This window comes from Nelumbo nucifera, chromosome 5 (assembly GCF_055504915.1).
Source record: "Nelumbo nucifera cultivar China Antique chromosome 5, China Antique-T2T, whole genome shotgun sequence".
NCBI classification, from domain to species: Eukaryota; Viridiplantae; Streptophyta; class Magnoliopsida; order Proteales; family Nelumbonaceae; genus Nelumbo; species Nelumbo nucifera.
Window position 1 is genome coordinate 3,425,619 of NC_142653.1, and position 21,062 is coordinate 3,446,680.

At 38.2% G+C, this 21,062-nt stretch overlaps 2 protein-coding genes across 2 annotated transcripts; one reads left to right on the forward strand and one right to left on the reverse strand.

Moving 5' to 3' along the window:
• Nucleotides 1–587: 587 nt before the first annotated feature.
• LOC104603670 (NEP1-interacting protein 1-like) lies at nt 588–2,559 on the forward strand. The gene is made up of 5 exons (XM_010267751.3): nt 588–868; nt 1,461–1,639; nt 1,746–1,829; nt 1,948–2,115; nt 2,226–2,559. The coding sequence occupies exons 1-5, from the start codon at nt 706–708 to the stop codon at nt 2,346–2,348; spliced, it is 717 nt and encodes a 238-aa protein (XP_010266053.1). The 5' UTR covers nt 588–705; the 3' UTR covers nt 2,349–2,559.
• A 1,876-nt stretch (nt 2,560–4,435) lies between these two features.
• Nucleotides 4,436–19,170, reverse strand: LOC104603669 (V-type proton ATPase subunit B 2). The gene is made up of 15 exons (XM_010267750.3): nt 19,067–19,170; nt 18,340–18,404; nt 17,057–17,112; nt 16,839–16,937; nt 16,450–16,509; nt 10,036–10,147; nt 9,699–9,907; nt 8,380–8,505; nt 8,139–8,276; nt 7,192–7,342; nt 7,003–7,085; nt 5,671–5,718; nt 5,462–5,515; nt 5,155–5,238; nt 4,436–5,030 (listed from the first exon to the last, which is right to left on the reverse strand). The coding sequence occupies exons 2-15, from the start codon at nt 18,395–18,397 to the stop codon at nt 4,845–4,847; spliced, it is 1,464 nt and encodes a 487-aa protein (XP_010266052.1). The 5' UTR covers nt 18,398–18,404; nt 19,067–19,170; the 3' UTR covers nt 4,436–4,844.
• Between the last annotated feature and the right edge of the window lie 1,892 nt (nt 19,171–21,062).

Sequence of the window (21,062 nt, forward strand, 5' to 3'; positions counted from 1 at the left end):
CTTCTCCAATCAAACAAAGGTGAATTAAATCACCAACAGAAATAGATAAACACAACTCATTGTAGTTATTGAGATCATATTCAGAGCATTTATGAACGAAATATTGTGAATTAAACTTAAAAAATAAAATAAAATCTTGGAACTAGTAAATAAAACTTAAAATTTTTGGGATATATATTTTTTTCACAAAAAAAAGTTTTAAAATTATATTATTGATCAGTTTTTAAAATAATTAAAATTATAAAAAAAGAAATGGCCACAATTTTGTACCAAAAGAAAAATTATTCTTAATAAAAGTAAAATTCAGTAGAGATAGAGAGGGAAGTGGCATAATAAAGAAACAAGAGGGGTCAATTACCGAAGGCCATAACTGCTTAGTTGGCTTTATCGCATCAAGTCCGGATCTATTCTTCACATAGGGCGCCTCACACTCACATCCCATCATGCATTGGGAACATTACGCGAGATGTTCCCTATGCACGATGGATGTGCATGTGAGGCGCCTAAGTGTGAGGAGCAGATCCCATTCCTATGGCATCGTGTTTTGTTAACGACTGGAGCATCATCTATTCATCTTTCTTTGCTTTTTAGTGAATATCTTCTTACGATCGAGATCAACCGCACCTCCTCCTTTATAGAGCTTAAATTTCTTTATTTTCGGAGTTCGGACACACAGAAGAGAAGGAAAATAAGAAAACAAGAAGGATGGAGATTTACGCCTACCCATCTCCCTCTGCTTCTCCTTTTCCTTCTTTTTCTTCTTCCTTCGGGATTTGGGTTGAAAAGATAAGAGACATTTGTAGGTCCGGGGTGTCTGCAGTTCTTGGAAACCTCGTCTCTGCAATTTTCACCTTCTTTTTCGCATTGGGTTAGTTTCTTTTCCACCTTCGATTCCTTTTATTTGTTTTATTTGCTTGAATTTGGTTACTTAGGTAGAAGACAGAGAAATAATACCTAAAAGCAAGGTTTCCTCAATTCATTCGATTGTTCATGAACTCGGTTCGGATTTTCTTTCTTTTCCTGTTTTCCTGTGTTGATATTTGAAAGTTTGGAGATTGATTGGGTTGATCCCTGTATTTTTCATCTTAATTTTGAAAACCTTTCAACTTTAACCTTCAACGATTTTTGTGTCTTCTTTCTCTGAAACGCCTAGAAATGTTATCGGGTTCTTTCCCCCATTAGTTTGGAATAATCGAGGAAAGCTTTTCCCCAATTTCTCTATAAAAGTGGTCCTTCAAAAAAAAATAGGCAATATATAGCTCATCTGAGCATCTGTGGTGAATGGAAGAGAGGAGGTTTGGGTTTCTGATCCTTGATATAAAACAGAATTGCTGTCAACCTTTGTCTAATTCAACAAAAATTAGGGATGTTAAGCATGTAATTTACCAGAAAGAAAAGGGTTTCTTGAAATTGCCACCTACCAATGGAATAAGTCTCCCCTTTCCCTCGCATGTTTGCAGTGGGTTGTACATTAGGAGCCATGACAGGAGCTTTGATAGGCCAAGAAACAGAGAGCGGGTTTTTCCGTGGAGCCGCAGTTGGAGCCATCTCCGGAGCAGTTTTCTCAATTGACGTCTTTGAGTCTTCTCTTAATCTTTGGCATAACGACGAAACAGGAATTCGATGTCTCCTCTTCTTGGTGCGTAACTATAACTCATTTTTCTCGCTTCCAACAGATCCCCCATTTGTTTTCTGGATTGATGAAGGTATTCAATCGATGTATCGATTTGGTTTTCGTTGTGTAGATCGATGTTATCGTGAGTCTAATTAGTGGAAGACTTGTTCGGGAGCGGATTGGTCCTGTGATGCTTAGTGCCGTACAGAGTCAGGTACTTGAAACAAACAACAACTGCAATTATAAAAGTTGAAATCGAAAAACTCCAAGGAGATAAATCATGGTGAATGTGAATGTGGCGATTTGCTTACAGTTTGGACATGTTTGATCAGATGGGTGCTAGAGAAGCGAACTACGATGAGGTGCCCAACATATTCGAAACGGGCGGGACCAAAGGGATGTCGGGAGATTCGGTTGAGAAGATCCCAAAGATGAGAATTACAACCAACAACAACGTCGATGCCTCCGGGGAGAAGGTCTCTTGTTCTGTGTGCCTTCAGGTTCATCCTTTATCTCTTCTTTGTCATCAACCCAACTTTTTGGTCCTAGACAAAAATTGATTGCCATAAAGGAGAATTCAAGCTTGGATCTTTTTCTTTTTGGTTTTCAGGACTTCCAGCTTGGAGAGACAGTTCGAAGCTTGCCCCACTGTCACCACATGTTTCATCTACCTTGCATCGATAAATGGCTCATCAGACATGGCTCTTGCCCATTATGCAGAAGGGATCTGTAATCATCCTAGTGTGAATTACAAGGTGAAATAGGAGTTGTTTGTTTGTTTATTTTATTGATTTTTACGTGACTAATACCGGCTCTTCAGTTTTCTCTCCCTCTCTTACACCCTTTGTAACTAATCCTTGTGTTTAATGTCGGAGTTACCATACCATCACTATGATCATTGTAAATTCAAAGCGAGTATGTATAAATTGAGCTTTTTCCTTTTTCTTGTGTGCAAATTGCAATTTTATTATATTAAAAAAAATAGTTTCAGATTAAATCTAGTAAACTAACAATAGCTAACTTGGGAGGTTGCCCTATTCTTCAATTGAGAGGGCTCTTAACATCTTTGGTGCTAGACTCTCTGGGGTTTTCGATTCATCTTTAAGCGAGGTACCTTTGATTCTCTGGTCATGATTCAAGTGGAAGATGGACTCAATTCATTGAATTTTGGATGTGAATAGTTGGGGATCCCTCCCTGGTTTTGCCGAGGCCGCCCGAGCAGTTCAAGTCAGCTTAGCTGAGACCAAATGGCGTACAGCATTGCTAGATTAAAATTTAAAACAGCCACAACTATACCTTTTTGAAGTTTTCTTGGACTTATCTATTAGTTAGTAGTCACTTTTAACTAATCCGATCACGAGGATTTCACCAGTAGATGCAACTCTTGGAGACACTTGAGAGGATGAGGGCTCTGTCGCTGTTGAATTCATGCGATAAATGCCTACTTTGAAGCTCTTCAAAACGCTATGTGGCTAAAAAGAACTTTTAGATCTTGAATGAATGGCTTGCAAGTTGCAGCAGATCGGACCTGAATCCATGGCTCATGGGTGAAGTTGAGCCTTGAGACAATGGTTTTAAATGTCGCGAACGAACTTGAATTTTCTGTTTCGGATGTAGTCGTCCATTCCATATTGGATATGCAAATATCGGGTGGATTTATTATTCAGCCAACTTTCAAATTTTTGTTCGAATATCGAGAATTTCGATCGCTAGTTGTTCGGATAGAATATTCAAATAATAAAAAAAGCATTTATATAGTGTATAAGAGTATCGATGTCATACATTTCCGGAATCACAGATTAATTCTTAGAAACAATGTCCTCACTCCCCAATATTTCATTACACTCAGTTTGGAAGGAGTACAAATACAAATTCTTATTTGTATTATTTTGTATGTAGTTTTACTGTAAATATTTGTATTTGTACTCCGCATATGTAACAAAATGGCAATATCTTCCGAAATTTTAAGCCTTGGTACAACTTTTTATATATTTAATATTTTAATCAAAAGGCCCGTTACCATGTACATGTTTCGTCTTTACAAGGCATCCGATCAGAATCACAACCCTTGCAAGGTAAGAGCCTGGGGTCAGATGGCCACACGGCTGTATATATCACTTGCTAAGTAACCAATCACTAGTGACACTAGCATGTAGGCCCCATGTGTACAGACCATGTTCACGATTGGTTATATAACAAATGACACATAACAGTGCGAAAAGACCCACACGAGTGATATAATACATAGGGCCCATAGTGAGAAATTAAATGGTGTCGGGGGCTGGAGAATTATCATTGGTTGAACAGCTATTGCATTCAGCTGATCCTTAAAAGAGGCTTAGCTTTATCATAAAGTGCATTTAATTCAGCAGATTTAAAGAAGAGGTTTAAGCAGAATTAACTAACTCCTACTGTCTAAGGAAAACGTGATGAATTTTTTTACTGAGGCCAAATTCGTTTGTAATGCAATTTCATTTGCACTGGTACAAAGTATGAGAGTGCGATTGAATTAAATGTAAATTCTGATTTATTTTTTGTTTTCAAATTTTACTTTACTTATTTGCAGTGTAAATAGAGTAAAATAAAACCTAAAGCAGAGTAAAGTAAAATGCCAAGCAAATGTAAACCAGAATATTGCCTTCTAAGTGGGCTCCACCTGGGAAAGCTAAAAGCTAGTATGAAAGCCCTCCCGAGTCCCGAGCCGGGGCCCCAAGACAACCATGAGGCATGTGTAATTTGCTTTGCTAGTATCTTCAACATCTAGCATAAATTAAAAAACCAAAAAAAAAAAAAAAGATCTAGCATAGATACATAAAGAGATTTATGTAATTCCCTAGAATGAACATTGCTGAAGACCAAAATACATGCCAAAATAGATCAAACAAACATGACATACAGCAAGTAGCACTAAAGGAAGATTCAACTTTTTTGTGTGAAACCCGTTTCCACGCAATATATCCGGGTAGCCAGAAAAAAATAAATAAAAGGTGTAGATATTACAGAAGCCTAAAGTTCTCAATGAAAGAATATGGATGGCTAGAAACCTAGATGAACAGCTTTGACAATCGAGCTTGAAAGAACCCACCCATTTATTATTCACTGGGCACCAACGAGCTATGCGGCCTATGTAGTAAAACAAGGATAGAGAAAAAGCCGGGGAACATATAGCTCGTACTAAAAAAAAATGAATTGCTTTGGGAAACTAGGTAACAGGATTTGTTTGTTTTCATCAGTTTGCTGCATCCCGACTGTAGTATTGGTCTAGGGTCTTCGCTGGTATTCGGTGGAGTAGTTCACGGGGGAAGATACGAAGCAGTGTCCAAGCCAAATCAAGCGATTGGAAGATATTGCGGGTGTCATATGCTCCTTGAGTAACAAACTTCCTCTCAAATTTGTCTAGAAACTCCAGATAAAGCTGTTTTTGCAGGATAAAACTTACGGTTAGTATTTCCCCAGTACAAAAATTTTGGGGGATTTCATTTGTTGGGTGTGGTTGTGTGCGTGTCACAGAGAGAGAGAGAGAGAGAGAGAGAGAGAACCAGATCCTCAGAAGAAAGAGCTTCCTCTCCCACTACAGCCTTCATTGCCTGGACATCCTTTCCAATAGCATAATTTGCATATAGCTGCCAAAATAAACAAGTCAATAACCAACAATATTAATAAATCCACCTTTCTTCAATATCCCTCGTGAACAAACTTGGAATGAAATCTAAAAGTTTCTTCAGAATCTCCTCTGAATAGTTTTACTTTGTGATGGATTTAGCCAATTCCACCCTAATGGGACCACAAATTCCACGTCCTGGATGTGATACAGAGGGAAGTTACAACATTGTTAATGACTAATACCTGGTTGGACACATCAGCATGGTCTCGACGAGTCATCCCCTCACCAATTGCACTCTGAAAGAATGATCAACAATATAATACATTAAGAACCCAGAACAGTTTCATTCTCTTTCCCTTTATGCAGGAGGAAATTACAACGGGAATTCAGAAAAACATAGTTCTATTATTGAGAGTAAAAACCAAACAAGATTTTTGCCCATGCAGCATACCTTCATTAACCGTGAAAGCGAAGGGAGAACATTGATTGGAGGATAAATCTGTTGAAGAAAAACAGAAAACCAAGGGATCAGTTATATAACATTCAACTCTAGATCTAATTGATTCATACAATTATCAGATCCATGTGGCTGAACACCAAAAAAAACCACTTTCAGGAAACAAAGACCCAGTAACCAACTGGACCAAAATTTAAGCCATCTCAACTGTATCAAAGATGAGAATTTAAGTTATGTAGGTTTGTTTAATATGAACAACCATTTACAACTTCACCAAGCCAACTGCACAATTAACTCACTTCATTGGTATGCTCCCTTTTCCCTTTTCCCCAGTAAAAACACATGCACACACACACGAGTAAGGGTGTCAATTGGACCAGATTTGGTCCAATCCAATCTGATGAATATTTTGGACCATTTTGGACCAGTCCAATTCAATGTCTGTGGACCGTTCAATCTGTTCAAACTAGTTTTAATTTAGATTGGTTCCAACCCAAACCTGGTCCATTGACACCTGTGTTCTTATCTTTCTATCAATGGACTGGATACTGGTTCAATCCAACCCAATCCAATATAAATACATTACAGATGGACCAGGTCCAATCCAATCCAATAAATACTTTGGACCATTAAGTCTGGACCGGTACAACTCAATGTGTCTTATTGGTCCGTCCAATCTGTCCAAATTGATTTTGATTTGGACAGGATCCAACCCAAAACCAATCCATTGACATCCCTACACATGAGAAACGAATTTCTGGCCCAATAAAACCAAACTCACCTTTGTTAAAACCCTCTCCATTTCCAAAATTGTTCCATACCATTGCTAAGAATCCTTCACTTCTTTATCTGATTATTGGATACATGGGTAGCTCACAGTTCATGACAGCAGAGTGGATCAAGTTGGGTCCAAAACACCCAGATCAACCATAAGAAGGTGGGGGAGGTACCCGTAGAATTGCACTTTAGGTTGAGCCTGGGTTAATTATGTTTGCAGTGATCATCTGTCATACAAATGTGAACCTAAGAAAACGGAATGGGTTGGGTAAAAAAATTGTTGTCCCGTGCTTGAAGTTCCCATGTTTGTTGTGAACCCTTGGTTGCATAAATGAAGAAAGCTATCATTAAAAAAGAATAATCATCATCATCTAAGCCATATCCCAACCATATAGGGTTGGCTACATCAACCCTGTTTTGCTATATCATTAAAAAAGAATGATATACAAAAATAAATGTGCCAAGCAACCCCTACTAATAGTTAGCCCTAGGTACCTAACACAATTATACAATATTTATGTTACTCCAACCTTAGTTGCTTAACCTCACCTGTCTATTGTGGAGTTGCCTATCAATGTATATCTGCCCTTCAGTAATGTAACCCGTAAGATCTGGAGTGGGATGTGTTATGTCTGGCCAACCATGACAAGACAAATTGTGTTCAGTGTGTGAATACATTAGGAAACAAGGACGTAAGACAGTGCTTTGTGCACAGATTCTGAGAATAATGAATAATACCATCATTAGGCATGGTTAGAATAGGAATTTGTGTGATGGAGCCTTTTCGTCCTTCAATACGTCCAGCACGCTCATAGATTGTTGCAAGATCAGTATACATATACCCAGGATACCCACGCCTTCCTGGCACTTCTTCTCGGGCAGCAGATACCTGTGCTCAAAATTGCTACCTTGAGTAACAAAGATAAAACATTCATGGAAGGTACTAAAAAATACTTGGGGGGGGGGGGGGGGGGGTCGGCTTGGCACAGCCCATGGACCAAGCCTGCGTGGGCTCATGCCATGCCATGGGCCAGGCTGGTCCGTGGGCTGAGCCTTAGGCCAGGCCGGGCCATGGACCAAGCCAAAACTATGAAAGGTTTATTTAAAAAATTTGAAAAAAAATCTTAAAATTTTTATTTTATATGAATTTTGATACATACGATTGTTTATATATACAATAATTAAATAAAATTAAAAACGATTGTTTATTTTATTAATATATTATATACTATACAATATTATATAATTATAATATATATAATATATTGTATATTATATATATTATTTAAATAAATATATATGGGCTGTGCTGGGCCGGGTCGACACGTGGGCCATGGGTGGCACAGCACGCCTGTGCGTGTCATGCCTTGCCGGCCCACAGACCTGAAACCCCCAGCCCAGCATGGCCAGCACAATCGTGTCGTGCCTGGCACAATCTGCGTACTGTTGTGCCGGGCCCGACACGTTTTACACCTCTGAGCATGCCCCAAAAAGGTAACATGACCCTGGAAAATTCTGCAACCATAATTTAACTCGTTTGAATATTGATAAGAGAACCAAGTTATAGCCCAAGTGATATTAAGGAACTAACTGGCATTGCTTTTATCAAGATTAGGTTAAGATAGTCACATCCAGTAAAATGATATAGCCTAAAGATGTTTACCAATTAAAAGAAGAAAGTTTACCTCACGGAGTGCATCTGCATAAGAGCTCATATCTGTTAATATGACTAGAACATGCTTCCCACACTCGTAAGCCAAATATTCCGCAGTAGTTAAAGCAATTCGAGGAGTAATAATACGTTCAATTGTGGGATCATTAGCCTGTCCAAAAAGCATACCAGAAACAGTGGCAAACATCAAAATATTTTGGCTTAAATAGAACAAAAACAGATTTTTTTGGAAACCATAAAATAAACAACAATACCAGGTTTAGGAAAAGGGTAACTCTCTCCATTGACCCATTTTCCTCAAAATCGCGTTTAAAAAACTGTGCTGTCTCCATGTTTACTCCCATAGCTGCAAACACAATGGCAAAATTGTCCTCCCCATCCTGAATTCATGGAACCACTTGATCAGACAGAAGATTCGCATAACTTTCTTCCTCCAGGAAAACAAAGCACAAAAATAAATGGCTGTAAAACTAATATAAATAACTCTAAATGTTTGTTCAGGGAAGGGGCACTATGAACCTAGATACGAAAACCAAAATGGACATATATATAGAAAATAGAGATGCTACCCTCCACTTGCTAAAACCTCTTAAGCATATCAAGGTACAGGTATCCTATATGACATGCTTTTATCATGTATTTACATCTAGTTTTTTGAAGGTACATGTCATTTTTCAATATTAATGCCTTGCCAAATTTAGTTAAATTATATATACAGGTTTTCTACGGTATGATTTGTTAAAATATACCAGTTTATAAATTTCTATAGTGTCAGGTACCTATCATGTCCAATACTGGTTTGCCTGGTATTTACAGCTATCATGGAGGAGAAAACAATTGCTGCTTAAGCAGCTACATATGATAGCATTTTTCTTCAGTTGGATACCATATCAATCATAAATTAGAACTACCAAAAACCATTTCATTCCTTTCAGGAAAAAAAGTAAGAGAAGCAGGCTTCAGCTGAAATGTTCTTCCAAGATGAAGTCCACATCACCCACTCTAATCCTTGAGCTAGAACTTGTTGGAGGGGGCTTCACATACATTTGTCCTTTCACAAAAGGAAAGCCCAGTGATTTTCAGAAAAAGAAGGCCCCTACTCTATGCAGGGGGAGTTCCAATTTTGTCTACCACATCCTTCCAACAACCTAGTACAACTCAACACAATTCAATAAAGCCTTGCCCTAGTTATATGGCATCAGTTGCACGAATCCTGTGTTACTGCCCCACTATATTCAGTTCAATACCCTTTGTTAAAATTGTAGGACCCCCATTTCTCACCACACCCCAAGTTAAGATGTATAATGTCAATTCAAAAGAATGCCCTAGCATGAATAAGAAATGACAATTCAAAGCCTGTGTCCACAAGGATTTGGCATAAGTTTTATTGTCCACTACCAACCTGACACAACCCTCTTTCATTTTGTGGGATTGGGACTATAAGAAAAGTCATCACTGACAGAGAAAAAACTTAAATTGTAATAACTATAACCTTCCTTAAATGAATTATACTTCCTCAATTTAATTGATTTTTATCAGTCTGTCTAAATATCGGTACACCAAATATAGGTACCTCCATGAGATTCCCAGACTTCTCCAGCCGCTTCACAAGACCAGCCTGACGGCAAATTTGAGCAGCTATTTCATTATGAGGAAGACCTGCCGCAGAAAAGAGAGGGATCTTCTGTCCACGAGCAATGGAATTCATGACATCAATTGTAGATATCCCTGTTTGGATCATCTCTTCTGGATATGTTCTCTCACTAGGATTGATGGAACTCCCTGGAAAAACAAAAAATTACATAATATGCAGCAATAGCACAGATTTCAAGGTATAATGGTTAGGGGATGTTGGTTTTGTCCAATAAAATTCCACATCAGCAAAACAACATCATACACATTCCACTCACCAGAAATATCCAAGTAAGCCTCAGGCAAAATGGGAGGGCCATTATCAATTGGCTTCCCTGATCCATTAAAGATCCGTCCAAGCATATCCAGTGACACAGGAGTCTTCAAAACCTGCAATATAAGAATAATATTGAAATAAGAGGTGTATGCTTTTATAATTATATTTTGAATAGATCTAGAAATTGAAATATATATGAATGATATCTTTTTAAGCTCAGTAGCTAATTTTTGCAGTTTGTGTCAATATGGAGTTGGAACTGCAACTTGATTTCCAGTCAATGCTTGTAGAAAACACATATTACATTTGATGCCCTTTATTCTTTTTAGATTCTTCATATTTTAATTACTAGGAAAAGAACAAATGATAAAAAGAAAAAAAAAACAGGAAAAAAAAACAAAAGAACTCAGGTCTTGGGCTTGCCCTTGGATGAGAACTCCAAGTCAAAGGTGATTTAGGATGCTATTGTAGAAAAGATTGTATTCTTTAGATTGCTGCTTTCATTCTTGTTTATCTTTGTTTTATTGATGATTATGGGTTTGTGGTTAGTGGGCCTTGGGCCTAGTTCTATTCCTTTTTTGATAGTATAATGCTGCTGCCTTATTAAGGACAATAATGTAATTTTCCTCTTTTTCAGCATAAAGTGTCCCTTTGAGTCCCATAATTGGCTTTCTCAATTTTTTTCTTCTCTCTCACCTCTTATTTCCACTGTTAAAATGTGGAGGCATGGCACAAGGCATTCCACTACCTAATGGTGAGAAGTGTAGTTCAGAATGTAAGAGACATAATCCTCTCAAGCACAAGGAAGCATAAGGCTCCTTAAGAGGAGGGGGATGAGGAAGAAGAGGAAGGAGGATTTCATCTTTTTTTTTTTCAATGAAAGATGTCTTATATTAAGAAGAATGAAGATGCATAACACTAGCTGAAAGGGGGACTCTTGTTGAAGCGAAGGTGAGCATGTGAAGTTTATCCCCATTCTCTTCTCTCTCACCCTCACTCTCTCCTCTCCCTCTCTTCATCTTCAGGAGGTTAGGATTACCCTGAAGAGCCCTTTGAGGTGAGCAGTATCTCCTCTCCCATTTTCCTCATCAGGAAGAAAGATGGGACATGGAGATTTTGTGTGGACTATAAAGAATTCAATCACATAACAATAAGGGATAGATTTTCCCATCACAGTTATAGATGAACACTTTGATGAGCTCAAGTCAGCCACAGTATTCTCTAAACTGGATCTTCAGGCTGGGTACCTCTAGATCAGAATCCACTCCAAAGATGTTCACAAAATGGCATTTCAAACTCATGACAGCCATTATGAGTTCCTAGTAATGCTGTTCAGGCCAACTAATTCTCCATCTACTTTCCAATCTTTGGAGGATATATTTTGGCCTTATTTGAGTCATTTCATTTTCGTATTCAATGGCATTTTGGTTTACAGCAATGACTGGGATTCCCACCTATAGCATCTCAAGGATGCTCTTGATAGCTTAAGGCAGCACACACTGTTGTGAAGACATCCAAGTCTTCCTTTGGTATGACTCAGGTTCATTATTTTGGCACATCATGTCCAATGGGAGGTTGCAGCAGACATGGATAAGATTGTAGTGGTAACTACTTGGCCTCAGCCCAACTCTCTCAAGAGTCTTAGGGGGTTCATGGGCCTTACAGGGTACTACCCCCACTTTATACAGTACTATGGGCTAATGGCAGGCCCATTGACACAGTTACTCAAAAAGAGTGCATTTAGATGGAGTGACCAGGCCCAAAATGCCTTTGGCAATCTCAAGAAGGCCCTCTCCACACCCCCTACATTGAGCCTGCTTGACTTCTCTTAAGACTTTGTAATTGAGTGTAATGCCACCAAAACTGGGATAGGTGTGGTCCTAATGCAACAGAGACAACCCATTGCTTATTTCAGAAAAATGTTATCCCCATAAGCCCAATTTAAAACAATAGGAGTGCAACTCAGTTTGACCCAAATTAGCATTTACCACTGTTTCTGGGTCGGGATTTAAGGTCAGGCCCATTCAAGTTTTAACAAAAGCCCTACCTGAGCCCACCCAAGTTGCATCCCTAGAAATCAACATATGATAAAAAATTGATCACAGTGGTGTTATCTAATTCTCAAATAGCATTATTACCTACTAGGGCAGCCTTTTATTATCAAATAGATTGTCAAACTACTAGAGCAACAAGCCCATAGTCCAAAACATGTGTAGGAAGATATCACAATGGATTTCATCAAGGGCTTGCCAGTGGCAGCGGAGAAATCAATTATCATGGTTGTGGTAGACCAATTGACGAAGTACAGCCATTTTGTAGCCTTATCCCACCCATATGCTACAGCTCAGGTGGATAGACTCTTCATACAAGAAGAGACTCGTCTTCATGGTACCCCTTGATCAATCTTCACAGACCAGGACCCAGCATTTATGAGTTGTTTCCGGGGGGGAATTTTCAGGGTGCAAGGTCCCAAGTTCTGCCATTCAACTAGCTACCACCCTCAAACCAATGGTTTGTCAAAAGTTATTAATAGGTGCCTCAAAACCTATTTCGTTTTATGGTGAAAAACCCAAGCAATGGGTCCATCAGCTCCCTTGGGCTGAATTCTAGTATAACTCCACATCTCACACCTCCATTGGTATAAGCCCATTCAAGGCCCTATATGGAAAGGAGCCTCCCTCCATTATGCCTTACGAGAGAGGCTCTTCATCTGTAGTTAAGGTGGAGAACCAGCTTCTGCAACGAGATCAGATATTGAAGTCCTTGAAGGAGCAATCTATCAAAAAAAAAAAAAAAAGAAGTCCTTGAAGAAGCATTTCAGTCGGTCCCAACACCAGATAAAGGCCCAGTACGACTGGAAGCACTACCCAGTAACTTGCCAAGTTGGAGATATCATCTATCTTAAGTTGCAGCCTTACAAGCAGGTGTCAGTAGCCCAACACTATTGGCCAAAGTTTGCTCTGCTCTTTTTTGGTCCATTTCACATCACTAAAAGGGTGGGAGAGGCAGCTTATATATTGGACCTACCACCCTCCTCTTGGATCCACTCTGTTTTCATGTTTCTTTGCTAAAGCGGAGCATAGGGATTAAGGCGCTAACGAGTGCAACCCTGTTGGAATTCAATGACACAAAAGAACTACAGCCAAAGCCATAAGTCTCGACTTCCATTGGGTCATATTGGGGAAGGGGATAGTCAAAGAGGCCTTGGTAGTTCGGAAACACTTGCCACTGGAAGATGCTACACAGGGGACTATTCAGCTCTGGAACAACACTTTCCTGACATCAACCTTGAGGAAGAAGGTTGTTTTTGAGGAGGGGTGGGTTGATAATGCCCAGGGCCCCAGGCCTATGGTCCAGTAGTAGAGAACCGAGCTTCAGTTCAAGCTCCAATTCAACAGAGGGAGCAGCCCAGTACCCACGGGGCCCCTAATCCAGCTAGAGCCCCAGGTACACCAATTCAATACATTTATAAAGGAGAATATGTCAGCATAGTGAGAATTGAGCATGTAAAGTGCATTTCCCTTGTAATAGTACAAATAGCATGAAATGAAAGTAGTGGGCAAGCAAGAAGTTATCCTCCATTCTCTCTTCACCTTCAGGAGGTTAGGATTCCCTCAAAGCGTCCTTTGAGGTGAGCAGTATCTGACCAATCTTCTTTAAAAAAAAGGTACTTCTTGGAAAATGGACATGGAGATGCATAATAGTTGCAATCTTTGTGGACAGAGTAGTGAATCTGTCCAGCAATTGTTGATCCATTGCAGGTTTGTATATGGAGTATGGACCCACTTTTTTTATCAATAACAGAAATCATTTTATTAATGGACAATAATATTACAGCATTTCGGGAAGAGATAAAAAAGCTCAACTCTCCTGAAAAAGAAAATAGAAAATATGATTACAATACCGCCCAAAACATCTGCTCCCTTCCCACCCTTTGTTTCGCCAATGTATCTGCAAAAGCATTTGCAGTCCTCTTCACCCATTGATACTGAACCTCCAGCCCCCTAGTTAGCCATCTAGCCTCCCTTCTCTCATTTGCATATTTTCACAGTCCATTGTCCTTCTGTAACCAGCTTATAACCAGCTTTGAGTCTCCTTCAACAATTAATCTAAGAATATTCAACTCCTTTATTTTTCTTAAACCTTCCATTAAGACACATACTCAGCTCTGAGAGAGTCACCATTCCCAATGGGGCCTGAAAACAATGCAATCACCTTTCCATTCTCATCTTTTGACACCCCACCATCACCCGAGGGCCCGGGATTACCTTCACTACTGCCATCAAAATTCAGTTTTATGCATCCTGGGCTTGGTGGGGACCACAAAGGATAGGCAACTGATGAAAATGGAGTAGAATTTGCCACTTCCAGCCAGCTATTCAGCAGAATATCTGTAGAGACATCAGCAAACATATCCACAGACTTCAACCAATGTGCCACCCTAACCATTATTACCTCGATGATACCTTCTTTTTTTTATGAATGAATGGTATCGATGATACCTTCTTTGTTCCTTTCCTTATCAGAAAAAGTCCTAGAGCTCCTTTCTTACCTCGATGATACCTTCTTTTTTTATGAATGAATGGTATCGATGATACCTTCTTTGTTCCTTTCCTTATCAGAAAAAGTCCTAGAGTTCCTTTCTTCCCATTCAGTCCAACAAATAGCAGCCCTCACACATCTCCACATAACCCTACCCCTTTTCTTAGGCCATCTAAGGAAAGAAGAAACAAAAAGCTTCGTATATCTGGTGGAGGGGTCCACCTACAATCAAATAAAGAGATAAACCATTCCCATATATCAGCAATAAAAGGACAAGAAATTAGTAAGTCGTAGCAGTTTTCACCGTTAGCCTTACAGAGAGTACACCAACTTGGGAACAAGCACCAATCTTCTAGAGTAAATCACATGTATTACATCTTTCCAGGAATGCCTCCCAACAAAAAGCTCCAATCCTTGGAGGAATTGACTCACCCCATATTTCCTTAACTGGGAAAGACTGAATAGAAATGTTGGTCTGTAGTGCCAAGGATTTAAAGGAAGCACAAGAGAAAACCCCAGAGGGAGATAAAGTCCACATTCTCCTGTCCCTCTTTGACGGGTCCAAAACCACTCCATTCAAGATCTGAATTAAGTCCACAACCAAATTCTGACTCCCTAAGGCATCTTCTAAGACCCAAATCCCAACCATACCCAAAATTTGACTCAGAAGTGACCAAAAAATCAGCCGCACACTTCCCTTTGAAACGGGAGGAGAATAATGAAGGAAATTGGAGTTTCAAGGGTACATCCCCCACCCACAAGTGTTCCCAAAATTTAATCTAATTCCCAGAGCAAAGATCATACATAATGTGTTGCAAAAAGGATGGGAGAATGGCAATGTATGGTCCCACTTGTTGCAGTTGTTTGACCAGAAATAAGTCATTCTGGAAAATCTTCCCAGGCTAAGCTCATTAAGGCCAGTAGGAGAGTATAGAACACAAGGGATATTCTCTAGAATTCATCAACTCTTGCTCTCTGGTGGATAGTTTGGACAAAGTGTAACAGCAAGATTTTTGAAGGAATGATTGCTAAGAAGTATACTGTCATTGGTAAAATACAAAGAACTCTTCTCTGTTGGGCCACCATCCATAAAGAGTTTAGAAACCTTAAACAAGTCCACTTTCAGAGGTGCTTCAGAGGATATATTTGACCATCAAATGTCAATGTAAAAGGGTCTATATGTATCAGAATGGTGTTGCAAGTCTGATGCAGTAGGGCTGGAACAAACTATCACAAGACAGAAATGAGAGAGTGGGAGAGAGTGTGAGAGAGAGAGAGAGAGAGGAGAAGGGGTGGAAAAAGAGAAATGAGAGAGAAATCCCAAGGAATCACACCAAGGGGTCATAGAATCACTCTAGGGTTTGTAGGAATCACTCCCATACAGCAAACTTGCTCTAAAGAAATCTTCATTCGTTCATTCATTCATTAGCTTCAAAAGGAAGAGAATACATTTATTTATACAGTGACATGTGTGGCCCGGTATATTGTTCAACATAATTACAAAAATGCCATTCTTTGTTTTGTGCATCAAGAAACACAATAACTTTCTATCTACTAATGCAAATACACTGAAAATTGAAAGACAAGACCTACTAAACTAGAGGAAGAACATGTTATAGCCCAGGTCCCACACAGGACTAGTTAAAATGACGAAAATACCCATACTGTCCAAGTATACAAAACTATAGAAAATTTAAGGAAATTCCAAATTTGATTCTTCAGCTCCTGCATTAAAGTCTTATTCACATGTACATATTCTTGTTTCAGAACTCTTGTGAGTCTTATTCACATGTATATATTCTGTTCTAAGGGCATCTATTCCTCATTGTAAATTTAATATAATTACTATTTAGGAGGAAAAAAGGTACTGTACCTCCCCGGTAAATTGCACAGTTGTGTATTTGTTGTCAATTCCAGATGTTCCTTCAAAAACCTGGCAACAAGAAAAGTATATGGACAAATTAAAAAAAAAAAAAATACACCAACGAAATGTAGCAAAAAAAAAATCTGAGGAATGTGGTAACAGTATAATTTTTCACGGATTTCACCAATCCCAAGCTAAGGGGAGGGGATTAGTGACCTCAAATCCCAACAAGAAATAGAAGTAGACCCCTTATCAATGATTTTTTGTCTTTTCTTCCTTTTCTTTTGGCAACAATATAAATGTGACTATGTGCACATGTGAACACATGTTAGACAATTTATTGTGGAAGAATTCTTTAGGACAGATCAGCAAAGAATATCAGCAAACAGATCAATAACCTGCACAACAGCTTTCTCTCCATCAACTTCTAGGACTTGCCCACGTCGAGTTGTTCCATCTCCTAAACGGATATTGACAATCTCCTGATATTTTGGACCCTAAAGCAGTTGAGCAGTAGCAATCCAAAATCAGTCGATGCAGGCATTACAATACCATGTTACCAGGAAAAGAGCATAACCAAGAATAGCAGCTAAACACAAAAGTATATGTAACCTACCTTAACTTTGTCTAAGATGACCAATGGTCCTGCAACTCCAGAAACAGTTCTATACTCTGCAAAGTGCACATAAAGAAGCAAAATTCGAGTTTAAAAATGCATATAACCCCACCATAAGGCCTAATTACCAAAGTCTTGAGCAAAGCTACTTTTTTTGGGTGGGGTTGTAAAGTTATCTAATTCTTTTCATATTACAGCAAGTTACACTCATCAAAAATCAATTATGCATAATACTCTATCCACCCCCATATATACAGGTAAAATCAAACCAACCACCATTAGTGAGTTATTCCTAATGTTAACTATCAAGGTGTTGATTTCTATATGGACTCTTTATTATTGTGAAACACATTCAAACCTCAACACTTGAATTTAAAGAGGAAATGAAAGATAAACTTTAGAACACTTAAACAAGTGGCCTTCATCATCATCTAAGGCTTATCCCAATATATGGGGTCGGCTGAATGAATTCGCAATTCTGTTCTGTTTAATGCCAGATCCATTGTTAAATCATGACCACTTAAATCATTTCTTACTACTTAAGCCCATGTCCTTTTTGGTCTTCCCCTAGCACTTCTAGCCCTTTCAACTCACTTTTTCTTACAGGTGCTGTAGGTGCTATTCTATACATGTGACAAAACCATGTAAGTTTACTTTCTCTCATATTATCACCTATTGGAGCTACTCCTAGGCTCCTTCAAATGACTTATTTCTGACTCTATCCTTTCTAGTTTTTCCACTCATCCATCTCAGCATACGCATTTCTTCAACACTTATTCAAAGGAGGAGGGTTATGTCAGGGTCGCAGATAACATTAAAACCTCTGCCAAACCCTTATGATCATGGAACCTAACAAATAATAATATAGATAAAACAAATAAAGATATGATATGCATAGATGCATCCTATCTAATAACCAACTGAAAAAGCAATCTCAAAATTTCCAACATATTGGTTGTTACTAATTTGCCAGCCTTCTCTAAGCTTTAACAAAGTAACAAACACAAACTCACTATTTTATTTGAGGCTATGAATACTCACAAATAAGGTCATTGACAGAAAAGAAAATAAAAATCAAGGCCATTACCCAATGCTGAGAGAAAATAAAACAAAGAACAAAAATGCTAACTGCTGATGCAAAAAACCAGTAGCAAGTTCTAGCATGCAAATGCTAACATATGCAACTAAATCTACATTGAAACCGTGAAATACAATATGCAACTGAGCTTCATGAGTTATTAACCAAAAACAAGATAAACAATTTAACAGATTGAGGAACCTACCCATGCCAATCTCTAGCGTTCCTTCATCCATGTCAGAAATCTTCTGCGCCACACCCATCTTCAACCTGATGATATAGGAAAACCTGAGACATTAGACAATATTTCCAGAGAGAGAAATGCTGAACCAGTAAACAGTAACTTCTCCATTAATGCATTAACCTCTCAAAATTAACAGATAGCTATAATGCAAGCTACAGTAGGGGAGTTCAAAATTGTATGACCATTGAAAAAGTTCTTCTCAACAGGGCCATTTTCCGACACAAAATAATTCAGAGGCGGGGGTCTATTTACCTACTAAAACTGCTCGATTCAATCACTCGAATCTTAGAAACCAGAGATTTACCATGGATCTGGACCTTTAGGTAATATAATCACGAGTCTCCGGAATCTATAGAATCGATAAACGATTCCGGTACTAATTAAAGTGAGATAATAGAGGTTCAGGACAAATTTTGGCCCTAGAAACTCCAAACAATTTTGATCTTCTGTGGAAAGAGTAATACTGATTCTTATTCAAAAAACACAACCTAATATATTTGCAAAATCGGATATATACAGACCCAAACCCTCCAATTGATCCGACTGATCTTCGGATTAAACAAAAATTGCAATTCAAACACGAAACCAATCAAAGAAATGTTTCGACGATTGAATAATTCAGATACGAACGAGGAAAATCAAATTGAAAACAATAACAGGAAGATAGAGATCTGGGAAAGGAGCAGACCTTTGGAGAGAGAGAGAGAAGGATGGAGAGATCTGATGGACAAAAAATATTTTGACGAAAAAATGAGCGCCTTAAATATAAGAAAAAAAAAAAGAGTTAAAATTCACTTTTGTTTTGTATTTTATTTTCATATTTAACAGCCTAAAACCCACGTGCTGTCATGTATTTGGATTTAATTTGTTAAAGAGTAAGTGTGTAAAATTAAGTATTAATCATATATAATGTATTACGATGGCATAAAAATTAAATGATTTATAACATTTGAATTTAACTTTCATCATTTAACAAATCTCTTATGATAGTGAGATCGGATTAACTGAATGCAATAGATCGTGGAATCAATTGTAACGCCCTCTGCGCATGAATATGGTTTAAAAGCCTACTATAAATAGAACCTACAACCAAACGGCTCACCTTTTTGCATATTTTTCATGTAATGGTCGTTTATCACTGCACTATGACATTGCCGCACTCCACATATATGGTTTTCTAATTAATTCAAGGCTGCTTTCTTTTTGCAAACAAAAAAAAAAGGCCTACTATACAGCCATCAGTTTCAATTAATTCAAATTCGTCCAAGAATTTTATTTTCCTGAAAGCAAACAGGCCAATCAACAGAGTGTTGAGTGTTGACGGCATAAAATTATCAAGAAACCTTCGCGGAATTACAATCCAAAGAAACAGTTTCAAACAGAAAACCAAGAGGGATACCGATAGAACAAGTAAAAGATTAGAAATAAATAAAACACGTTTATCTAATTTGTGAACTGCTGCTTGATTAGGAACACAACAGTGAAGGATCCTTAGACATTAGGAGTTTGCAATTAACCATCGATGAAATGTCTGATTTTTCAACGAAGCGGAATATCAGAATGCAACAAGTGAATCTCCCTTGAGAATGTAAAGCAAATTAGTTGAAATTGATAGTTATTTCATGGATTGTGGGATCAATCATCTTACTCCACACTAATGATAAATATTACAAGTGACGCCTGGATAGGTTAAACAAAAATAACAACGGTGTTATGTATTATTAACGAATTGAACTAAAACAATTTTCATAATCTATATATAGTAAATAATAGAGGGGACCAGTGTAATACATGAGTTTTGTTAAAGGAACTTGAGAAGGAGTGCACGGGCTTTATTAATATATATTTAAATATTAATTGGGGGTGAATTCGACGATTCATATATAAAGCAGCAGTAGCTAGTGCGGCTGATCTTTAAATTAATCGCAAAAAGGTAATCTTTATTGAATATGTATGTGAATATGTTGAGAATTGAGATACAAATAAACCTGTTTATGGGCTAGCTCGGGTTTGACTTTTGTTAAAATTTTAATGGGTCAGTATAAAGTCTGAGTCCGAAATAATGTAAAGGTGGCCCCGAAGCCCACCCCGTGAACAGGTCTAGATGTAAATAAAGTTGAGTCTGGATCTTTTGTCCACGTCTACTCAGGGGAAAATGTTCCCAATTCATGATTCACGGGGATAGTGTATTATAAGTAGACGTGAACAGAATTGTTGTGGGCAGGAGATCCGAAATCGATAAAATCAAGATTTCCGGTACCTTCACGAGTTTTATTGTGAAAAGAGGTGAACATGAACGAACGGACGAGAATGAGAAAACACGGATTTTAGCACAAGAACGGTCACTTTGTAAGTTTTTGGTTTGTATAAAAATTTGCCAATTGATAGGTCTGTGTGACTGTATCCAATCCACTATCCCAACACCCTAGATGGTTGGGACGAATGTTATAATGATTCAGACCAACATTTGATGCATTGACAAGTTTTTAAACTCCAAGACAATACAGTTTCAAATTTGATAGTTTGAACTGCCAATTGTTTAATTGGTAAGGTCTCTGGCTGATTGTTGTAACAAAGACTTGGATATCGTATTCCAACCCTCTATCAATTTGATCTAATAACGTACATTTCATCATGAGACTGGGACCCATCATAAAAGTGGGACCTGATGTGTGGTGTAAGAT

Excerpts from the sequence above, each read along its gene's own strand:
- LOC104603669 (XM_010267750.3), bottom strand. The coding sequence starts at position 18,397 with ATGGGTGTGGCGCAGAAGATTTCTGACATGGATGAAGGAACGCTAGAG. Across the intron at positions 9,908-10,035 it reads GGCTTACTTGGATATTTCTG|GGAGTTCCATCAATCCTAGT; the intron begins GTGAGTGGAATG and ends TTGTTTTTCCAG. Across the intron at positions 5,719-7,002 it reads GGCAACTCCACAATAGACAG|ATTTATCCTCCAATCAATGT; the intron begins GTGAGGTTAAGC and ends TTTCTTCAACAG.
- LOC104603670 (XM_010267751.3), top strand. The coding sequence starts at position 706 with ATGGAGATTTACGCCTACCCATCTCCCTCTGCTTCTCCTTTTCCTTCT. Across the intron at positions 1,640-1,745 it reads TTCGATGTCTCCTCTTCTTG|ATCGATGTTATCGTGAGTCT; the intron begins GTGCGTAACTAT and ends TTCGTTGTGTAG. Across the intron at positions 1,830-1,947 it reads TTAGTGCCGTACAGAGTCAG|ATGGGTGCTAGAGAAGCGAA; the intron begins GTACTTGAAACA and ends ATGTTTGATCAG.